Raw genomic sequence first — 10,684 nt, forward strand, 5'->3', positions numbered from 1 at the left:
GATTACTTTTTTTCAAGTAACTTGACCAACACTGTTTATGACCTTTACTTAGTTCAACCTTGGAGACTGACTCACGTATCAGTTCTGGAGACTTATTTTAGCTAAACAGTTTAGGTCTTATCCACTCCATTCAGGTAACAGTTAGTCATAATATAGCCAAGTCATGTAACTAACCCTCTAGTTTCTGTTTAGTTGTATATCAGCTAATGTATCCTTTGCCCCAGCTAGTTCTCTAACTTTGCTGAAAATGGAGACTAGTAATGTAATACTTGTGACCTTTGCTCTAACAGCCTTTGTGCTTGTTATTCCTACAAGGAATTTCATTTACGTTGCCTCGTGTTCCCATATTAGTGTTGTTCCTGTTACTATGGCCCTTACTTCTTTACTTTTAGAGAACTTTTTAAAATAAGCTAATCTGACCTACTGCCATAGGGAATATCTATAGGCTTGGTATTACTATTTTATACAATCTGACACTTTTAAAGAGAAGGGCTGCCTTTCTCTTTACATCCTGTTTAAGCCTTAAGAGCTCAGTCAGATCTTTGACTAGAAGAATACTGGTTGTCCATTTTAATTTGAAAAGCTGTGTGTTTACATTTTGTTCTGTAAGAAATATGTTTCTTCAATCCCAGTCATTATAATTCACACTCTTAAAGCCTTCACATGCACTTTCAGACACACTGAGGGCCTCTTCTCTTTGACATTTTCCCTGCACATGTCTGCTTAGTGAATGACAGTCTCTCAAATATCAGCTTAATCCAATAGCTTTCAGGTCATGAAAGATTCAGCTCTGGCTTTACGTGCTAAGAAAAGCAATGAATATGTGCCCCCAGAGAAAGGTGCGAGGGTGTTTTTCATTTTACACACTAAAACGCTGTATTTACCCACTCCGAGATTCATCACAAATATAATGTCGAGTCTGAGCAGAACAGGCAATGCTTCCAGCGTGTGAAAATTGTATAATCATGACACAGTACATGTCTTGCTCCCGGCAAATCAAAAATTATGATACGATGAGGTTATGTTGTAATTTGTATGCGCTTAAGATCATAATCCCTCAAGATTTCAGTGCTGGTGGATGTGGCTGCACCTGTCATTACTGTGGTAACAGTGAGTGTGATTTAATACTATAACAAATGTCCTCTGAGAAAGAGAATTGAACAGAATATGCTGGATAATGTGATCATATTCCACTATGGCTTAAAGGCCTCTTCTCAAAAGCTGTGGATCAGAGGTCGATACTTTCTTTTTCGTCACAGAGGGTAAAAATACAGAAACTTTTACCTTCAAACTGCCTGTTTTCTTTCGTCTGTCCAATTCTATTGTCCCATGATTGGCTTTGGTGTGATTTAATATGCCAGTGTGTTGCATATTTCCCTAAATAACAAGGGAACCCTCATTAAGAGTAAGAGTAAGTATGCCTCTCCTGCCTACAAAATTCCTGTATGATCAAAAACTGAGGAGCTCTGAAATTCTGAAATATAACATTTAATTATAATTATTGTCCTTTTTTGTGTAGGTGAGAAAAACAAAAAGTTAGCTGTATAGTTTTTTTCCTGTAAAAACCGCAATTAATCAACAGCTTTCCAACATTCTCACTGCTTTAAATAATCAAGCTCTATATGTGCGCATTTGTTGAGTGCGCTCACAATCACTGAAAAGTGGAACGTAAACAAGTGAAAAATCCATGCTGAGGAGAGGCAAACAGTTGTGTTCATGCTGGGAAAATCTTTTGATTTACTTTCCAAGTTAGTAACAACATGTCATGCAGTGGGGATGCAGTCCTGGGAACGAGGCCAGGCCTGGGCGATTAGGTGCAGATGATTTTGATGATGAGATATGGGTGTATTTGTTAGTTACGGATGGCTATGACTTAGATTTTGTAGATCCCCACAACTGGACTGCTTTTCAGGGTCATATGGTTTCACTTTGCAACTTAAAAGTATGGCATTTTAATCAAGAGGACTCTAGAAACACTCTTCTCAATGGGTTTGATCGTGCATATCACAATAAATACTGAGCCCTTGCCCACACACAATCTGTAGCTACCTTTTTGTTTACTGTGGCATTGTTAGAGGACATACTCCTATCTATTTGATCTGCACAGAGAGATTGCGTTCTATCTAATTTAATGGGTATTTGATTTTCTTAAAGGAGGGCCTAAAATAAATTGCACCAGAGCCCTTTCTTTAATCTACCATCCAGAACTGGCAAGCTTCCTAAATTGTGTATCTCACATCATTTTCTGTGTCAGATGCGGAAATAACAAGGGCAGGTTTAAAATGGTTTGCCCAAATAAATGCAAGGTCAGCACTGTTGCAAAACTACAACAATCCTGTATCTTATCACCCTTATGCCAAACATCCACTGCTCCCTTCTTTTTTTTTTCTGTTTTTTATTCCAGTACCCAGCTGCTCTGATGAACCTTGGTGCCATCCTCCACCTGAATGGGAAGCTTACCGAAGCAGAAGCCAACTACCTGCGGGCTCTCCAGCTCAAACCTGATGATGTCATTACCCAGTCGAACCTGCGGAAGCTGTGGAACATCATGGAGAGGCAGGGACTCAGGACTAAACGCGCGCTCGGGATGCAGAAAGGCGATGTTTGAACTCCTCCCTCACTGATGATGTCATCTCCTTCAGAGATATGAAAGAGCTGGTGGCTCAAATTTCACTAAAGACTATTTCTTTAGCGATTCAGCTCACAGTGCTTGTGAAAGACACTTTGAAGGTTTGAGGGCCGGGATTCACTGGACATGTGCTGCCTCACAGTATGCCATATTGCCATATGGTAGCTCAAACTACTAAAACAAACTTCTTTTGCATACATTTTTTATAAAATGCTATGATGTTAAATATACATTGAAGTCAAAAGCAAATAATTTGAAAGTCCCCCAAAAATTCTTTAAGGTCTCAAATATCAGCTAATTATTAGTTGATATAATCTAAACATCTGGTATGATTTAGAGCACTTGATTTAATAAGAGCATAGATTCAGGTGTTAATTCTTACAGAATAGATTTTAAAGCGTGGGCACTGATGGGTAAATTACTCAAGTTGTTTCATTATATCAGCTAGTTTAACTGAAAGATGGACTTCACTACCACACTTGTACATGTCAGATTCTATTTGCAGGTCGTAGGGAGAACTACTGTGTGTGTGAAAACTTGTGTAAAGTCTTTTGTTGCTCCCAAAGGAGCAAGTGATGTCACTTCAGTCAGTGCTGATTGAGTGAAAGTTGAAGGGATTCTGGGGGGCAGCAGTTACAAAGAAGCAAGCTTAACAGACCAGAAGCATCTCTATTTGAGTTTCATTACTTGTGGCGCGAAATTGAGTTTCGACCAAATTGTTGTCTGCTAAGCTGCATTATGGGCAATGTAAGCACCATTTTTTTGGTTGTTTTGGACAAGGAAGAAGGTCTTCTTTTGCTTAACTGCCCAGTGATAATGTTGTAAGGGTGCAATCCTAAATAGGTGGATTATTTTTTAATTTTTATAATTTTTTTTGTAAAGAAAGGAAACGAAATCCCTGATGGATTGCTCAGGATAGTCTAGCTTTGAATTTGCCTCCTAACACACTCAATTAAACATTAAAAGCATGCAAGTGCATAAACATCTTCTAGAACCGCCTTCAGATAAAGTGCTGTACATTGCTCCGAGCACATAAAGGAATAGGTTTGGACATAATGTGCAGCCAAACACGTCACTGACGATTGTTTGCACGTGGTGCATTTTAAATTCTCGTGACTGTAATGATTAAAAATTCCTCAGTGGTGCCAAAGCTTGTACTGAGTCTTTACACCTCTCGTGCCAAGCAAGAACTTTTCTTCACTCCTGTGTTCCTCGTGTCAAATAAAGATGTTACATTTCATGTGATCAAATTTAATTTATTAATATGTTATTTTCTTGTGAATATGCCAACACTGTGCCGTTTCATTGTCGTATCTGCCCACCCTTTCTCATTCCTCGCAATAGATGGGCTACAGTAGGCAAAATGACAACTATATTGAAATGGTTTCATATGTGTATTTTTGTTCTCTCTGCTCAGGGACATCAGGTTGTGATTCCTGTCACAGAAATAGTTTGTGACACAGAGAGAGCTTTTAAAGGATTTTAGAGTTTTATGCTTTTTTTTTTTCCTGATGATTGTGATGTTTGGTTAAATTAAAGGAAATGTGTAGCTTAAACAGTGTTGTGTTTTGTAAAAGTGAACCTTTTTTATAATAAAAAAATGATTTTTTTTTATTTTAGTGCTCCATAATGTCGTCCAGGATGCAAGTCAAAAGCATAAATTTCAGACAGAAGTCTGTGGTCACAAGGATACATAAACTCACCCTAGAACCAGGGTGGAATGATTATACAGCATTCATTTTTCACAATAAAAAAGGGTGAACAAGATTACATTTATTTTGGAATTTTGCTAATCTGCACAGGGTCAAATGTACATACAAGCTCAAATACATGCAATAAAATCTTTTGATAAGTGGTACGGAAGGTTCTACAATATCTTTTAAAATTATAAGGCCTATTAACTAAATGTTAAAGATCAAGATTGACTACAACTGGTAGTTACTCTTTGCCAGAATAAAAAGCATTTGCTTGATAGCACTCATTGGAATGACCAACACTCAGAACATTGAGAACGTCTAAGGAACTCGGTGAAAAGCTAAGGAAATTTGTAGATTTTTACAGGGCGGAAATGGCTCTAGGAACCATTTCTAATCAGCTGCAGATTTCAAGATTATCAGTTTAAACCACTGTGTGTGAATATTTGTATGTGTCACCATTTTATTAAGGTCTGGAAGAAGACAGAAACTGTCACCCATCAGATGAGAGGTTCCTGAACATCTTAACCAAAGCCTGCCATGAACTGGAAACTGCTGGAACACCAGTGTCCCTGTCCACATTGAAGTGAGTTTTACATCGCTGTGGACTGAGAGTGTGCTGACCAAGACACAAGGTCTTGCTCCAAAATCAACACCTTCGAGCTCGACTGAAATTTGCAGCTGCCCACATGGACAAGCCAAAGGCTTTCTAAAGAAATGTTTTATGGTAAGGCCACACAAAGACTCACATGTTTGGCCACAGTTGCTAAAGGTCAGCTTTCAAACCTGACAATATGGTACCAACTATCAAGCACGGTGGTGGTAGAATAGAATGGAAAAGCAGGCTGACATTAAGCTTCTGGAATAGCCTTTGAAAGTCCCAAACTCAGTCCACACATTTTCAGTAGGGTTATCAACCAATTAAATCAACCAATTAAAATGACCAAGAAGAGTGGTCACATATCCAGCTACTATTTCCAGAACCTTGTTGATGTCTGCCAAAATTGGTTGGTTGAGGTGCAGTTTGCATTTAACTGAATATAAGTGGGGATGCCTGTATATTATTGAACTTGCATGTATAATTTTGACCTTGAGTGGATTACAGAAAATCCATAATAAATCTAAACATTTGCACCTAATTCTTGTTTTTTTGAAGTCATCAAAGATCTAAGCTGTACACCCTGGAAAAAGAACAGCTCAAAGAATTCAATAAAAACCCCAAATTACTGTGACATTCATGTAAATGATAAATGTATGTAAACTTCTGACTAAAACATGTTGTTTAGAGAGTCAACATTTGTTTGCACCTCAAAACACAAACCATGAATGCAGTTTCTGTGCAGCTATGGATCTTTGTATTTCTTGTCGCAAACTGAATGCTGTCTCTTGATTTAAACAGCCTAACCAGAAGAAGAAATTTACAATTATTACCAATGTTTGCATTGTATCCAGCCTCAACAAATGTTATAGAAACACATTTGTCCAGAACACTAAACCTTTCCCCTAAAAAAGGAAGTCAAAATATGAGTGTTAAGTCAAGCATCAAAGTACGTACCAAGCCCCCCAGGCTAGATTTGCACATGTAATAGAGAACTGACAAGACTAATTACAGACAGAGCTGTTTTGACAAGACTAGTGTGAAGTGTAATAAGTCTTCCACAAGTCTTCTGAGAAGTGACAGGTTAGTACTATATGTCAGAATGCTGGTATATAAAATGCTATATGAACAGCAGCTGAATACATGAATTACCATAAAGCATTAGGAATGAAGATATATATCAACAGCGTTCAGCCATCAGGGTCTTCTCTTGTGTAACAAACTGCTAGTTTAAGAGACATGCACCCTCTTGGAGTTGTTCCTCCATTATCTCAGTTATGCTGCTTCAGCCTCCTGCTGCTGTGGGATCTCCCACTGCACCTCTCCTCTACTCTTCAGTCTTCATATTTATTGACTCTGTGTCCACTCTGTGCTTCCTCTGTACATTTCTGTACATAATGCTTGTCGTGAAGTTGCACATTTCTGACCTGCCGTTACCGGCGTGACCAACCTTCTGTGGCCCACACAACACTAAACACAATACTTTTAACATAGCTGTAATGTATGTTTGTTGCTGCCACGCCAGATATGACATTTTAATCATGAGTTTGATTAAAAATGCTAGTTTTAACCTTTGTATTGAATTAATTAGTTTGTGTCTCCTCTCCAGGCTGTACTTAGCTTCCATCTGGTTTGGACCTAGGAGCTGCTAAATCAGCCCAGGCCCTTTTGAGCACTTCCTTTGCAGTGGTGGGGGGTGGGGGATCGTATTTCAGGGATTTTCAGATTATAATATCTGCTTTTACTCAAATATATTTTGGTTTGATTTTCTGCACTTATATTTTAAAGCTTTAGTCTACTGTTGGTGATAAACTGTGTTGTTATAAGTCATACTAGCCATACTATCCAGTATTATATGGTATATGCAATGAAACCATTAGGAGCTGCAGCATTGAAAGGATACACATGAATACATTTATAATTATGATCAGTTAATATCATGTGTATTTTGTATATAAATAATATGTATATGTTAGTCTGACAAGCATCACTCCACATAATGAGCACTTTTACTTTCGGCACTGGACAACAACCACAGATAAACAGACTTCATGTAGTTAAAGTACACAGTTTGCCTCATGCTATGCTCAGGACAGTAGGAGCAAACAGTTCCTATTGCAACAACACTTTTTTTTTTTTTTTTTTTTTTGTGGGAGTAGATCATCCAGGAGAACACTGGACAGTCAATCAGCAGGTGGAGTTTTCCTCACTCCCAGCTGGATCATTGCTGCTCAGACCGAGGCTTGCACTACGGCAGCATCAGCTCTCCTTTTTATTAATGGCATGACCATGACCATGACATGCCCCAGCTCAGGTAGCTCCGGCACCATCTCTGACATTCTGATAAAGGTCAGTGTGATAAATAAAATAAAATGAAGCTAAATGAAGCTTTTTTTTTTTTTTTTTTAATTTTTTAAGAGCATCCAAGACCCAAAATAGAATTATTAAGTACCACATTCCAGGATTTATTCCATCTCATGAAGACTCTCAACAATGTTGAGTATTTGAGAACTGAAATGTAATTTTCTCTCCAACCCTGTTACCTACTCTTGGTTTCATTAGAAGTGAATAGTGCCACAGTCTCAGTCTCCCCGCTCTGTCACTGACACACACGCACACATACTGATCCACTAATTAGAGTTGGTCTTTTCATAAACTCAACATGTTGATATCATCTGATCAAGCAGACATCAAAGACTTTGTAATCACATGCCAGACTCTCTGAGCACACCAAGCTGTAAATATTTAAGAGGATATCAAACTTGACTCACTTATTGAGTTGAATGAGCTCAAAGTCCTAGTTTCTAACATTTTAAAGTGTGCATTCCAAGTTAGCATAAGTCTGTAAGGACATATTTTGTTATGTAATAAGAAGAAGAATAACAGCACAGAATAAAGTATGTGCTCATTATGTGCTGAAAGACATTTGTGTTGAAACACCATCTGCTGGATTGAATGAGTCCATCATACCCAGAGGACCAATTAATTCATGTCAAATAGTTTCATGAGCACTGATGACCTGGCTCTGGAAAACAGGTCCATCCAATCAGGGCACAGCCACACAAACTTACCAAACAATATAAAATTATTTTTTCCCCATATGTTATTCAACAAAAAATGAAAAATTCTTTCACTTCTTATGTCACACTAGAATTAAAAATCTGACTCTACAGCTGACAAATCGGCCCCTGTCTAATTTAGTCAAGACCATCTGTGCTTCTTACTGTACTTTACACTCAACCGCCAATTAACTGTAAGAAACTGTTTGTGTTTCAGGAGATGAAAGGGATTCACACATGAGGGCTGCATGTGTGTGCGGGAGGTTCGATTATTGCCAGATACTTTGGGAGCAACAGCTGGAAACACTGTTAAACTACTAAAAACCACATTATGGGTGTGAAAATGAGGCAGGGTCAGATAAACGGTTCGACCATCTCCACTTCACCTGCAGCAAACATATGGGAGTAGGGGGAAGGCACATGGGCAGTTCCTTATATCGTGTATCAGCAAACTGAATTTCATCAGCATTTCTTAAAAACATGTGCATTAATGTCAACAAGTTGTACTTTCCTGCCATAAATCATTAAAACGCTAACACATTTTTTGTTCAGTATAACTGTAATTTGACATCTTAATCAAAAAATGAAATAATAATAAAAATATTGTTTACTGTTATTAAATAGTTAATTAATTTTTTTAAGATTTAGCATTAAAAAATAACATTTTGATTAAAGATCTTGCACATACTGATGGATTACTATTACAGAAACCTATTTAAAAAAGATTTAAGAAAAACTTTATTGAAGACTTAAGAGAATATAAAACACTTGTTCTGCATAAAATGTGATCCCTGTGTTTGATGTACAGTATAATATCTCTTTCTAGTAACCTCTTTTGTGTGGCTATTAGAAACTCGCAGATATGTCAGATCTTTAAAGGGGCACAAGTCAGAAATGTTGGAAACCAAAGGTCTGAATTACATCAAAAAATCCTAACTAACTAACTAGCAGCCCAATTTTGCAAATAAATGCAGTGAAACGGGAGGATAAAGTTGCATAAAATGAAAAGTTAAGTACCTTAAAACTGTAAATCTAAATCTGGTAATTCAGTTAATGTTCTTTCCACTTATAATAGTAAAAATAAATTGCCAAGACAAACTGATACATCTAATGCAGACCAACTGATGCTGACCTGTGCCAAGAATGAATGAAAACTGTATCAACAGCAACCTCTCCTGACAGTTTCGGTAAACTACAGCCAATCATTTTAAGCACGTGTTAAACAAAGCATCAGACGGTGTGTGTAGTGAGTGGGGGCATGGCCGTTTATATTTTATTTCATTGAGACTTCTTGTTGGTATGGGGGAGTATTTGCTTTGGGTGTGAATGGAAAATGCCTGTTGTGACATATATGGTTATAAAAATATAACCATACACGTGAAACAGGTTTTCAAGTGAAGTTTCTGTTTTGTGGTGAAACAGAATCTTCTATAATGAACACGCGTTTCGTAGCCTTAACTGTACCAATTTAGAAATATTATAGCACATGTAATGGTGAGTTCTTTCACATAAGGAAGATTTTGTGCTTAATGCTGTTTTATTGCTGGGGCAGATGGGCACAGATGTTCTCTCTGATATTTATTGATTGTGCAGGTTTGGTTCTCAACATGCACAGCTGGCAAAATCTCACAAAATGAATATCTGTGTGTAGGTTACTGTGTTTATAGCATGAAAATATTTAAAATCTCAATAGTTGATTAACTTTTCCGATGTCGTAAAATAAAAAAGCTCCTAGAATGAGACATTTTTTTGTATAATTACATGACAGTACATTTAGAAAAAGACTGAACAGTATGGTTTGTTTGGAGTTGTTTCTGAACAAGCCACAAGACCTCTGCAACAATGTCCTTTGAACAGATGAGACCGAAATGGAGTTGTTTAGCAATATTGCACAGCAATATTTGTTGAAAACACCCATCCATCCATCCACTTCAGCTTATCCAAGGGGGGCTGGAGTCTATCCCAACAACATGAGGGTGAGATTGGTGAAAACATATCAATACAAAAACCTCATATTAACTGTTAAGCACGGAGGGGGAGGGGTGATGATTTGGGCTTATTTTGTAGCTACAGTATATCAGTATATGGGAGCCTTGCAGTCAGCCTTTGGTATGCAGTCTGTATACCAAAGTGTACTAGAGTGAAATCTGAGGCCATCTGTCTGCCAACTAAAGCCTGGCCAAAATTGGGTAAGTGCAATACTACAATCCCAAGCCAAGCCAAATCTACAACAGACTGGCTAAAAAAAGCAGTGGTCTAGTCAAAGACCAGAACTCAACGTGAATGAAATACTGTGTCGTGACCATAAGAGAGCTGAACATAAATAACTGCTCACAAACCTCAAAAAGTGAAGGAACTCTGTAAAGAAGAGTAGATCAAAATCTCTTCACAATTTCAATTTCTTATGTGAAAGACTGACGGAATCAAATATAAAATTATTATTTCAGGTTATTGCTGATAAAGGTGCTTCTAAAGTAACTGAATCATACGTTGTTTTTCCACATCCTTCACAGAGCCCCATGAAAGCTTTTTGTCCACATATATGTAAAAAAGATGAACAACAATAAGCTACATGAGCTTAGAATTTGATTTCTTTAACCTCGCATGTTATTTTAAAATGCGTGTGAATGTTATGTCCAGCACAAATACAAACATAAACATTAGAACAGGAATAAACACACATGTAGACTTTGATTTGGTTCTG

The 10,684-nt window shown here is 37.5% G+C and overlaps 1 protein-coding gene across 1 annotated transcript in view; it reads left to right on the forward strand.

The window, feature by feature from the left end:
- LOC146689640 (protein O-mannosyl-transferase TMTC2-like) overlaps positions 1–4,396 on the forward strand; it is a 67,891-nt gene extending 63,495 nt beyond the window's left edge. Inside the window, exon 12 of the mRNA XM_085436256.1 lies at positions 2,405–4,396. Coding sequence (XP_085292382.1) covers positions 2,405–2,608 — 204 coding nt within the window. The 3' untranslated portion in view covers positions 2,609–4,396. The remainder of the gene's footprint in view (positions 1–2,404) is intronic.
- The last annotated feature ends 6,288 nt before the right edge of the window (positions 4,397–10,684 follow it).

The sequence above is a fragment of the Copadichromis virginalis genome, linkage group LG17 (assembly GCF_057382275.1).
Source record: "Copadichromis virginalis isolate Kocher_CV1m ecotype Utaka linkage group LG17, C_Virginalis_male_GT1.1, whole genome shotgun sequence".
In the NCBI taxonomy this organism is placed as follows: domain Eukaryota; kingdom Metazoa; phylum Chordata; class Actinopteri; order Cichliformes; family Cichlidae; genus Copadichromis; species Copadichromis virginalis.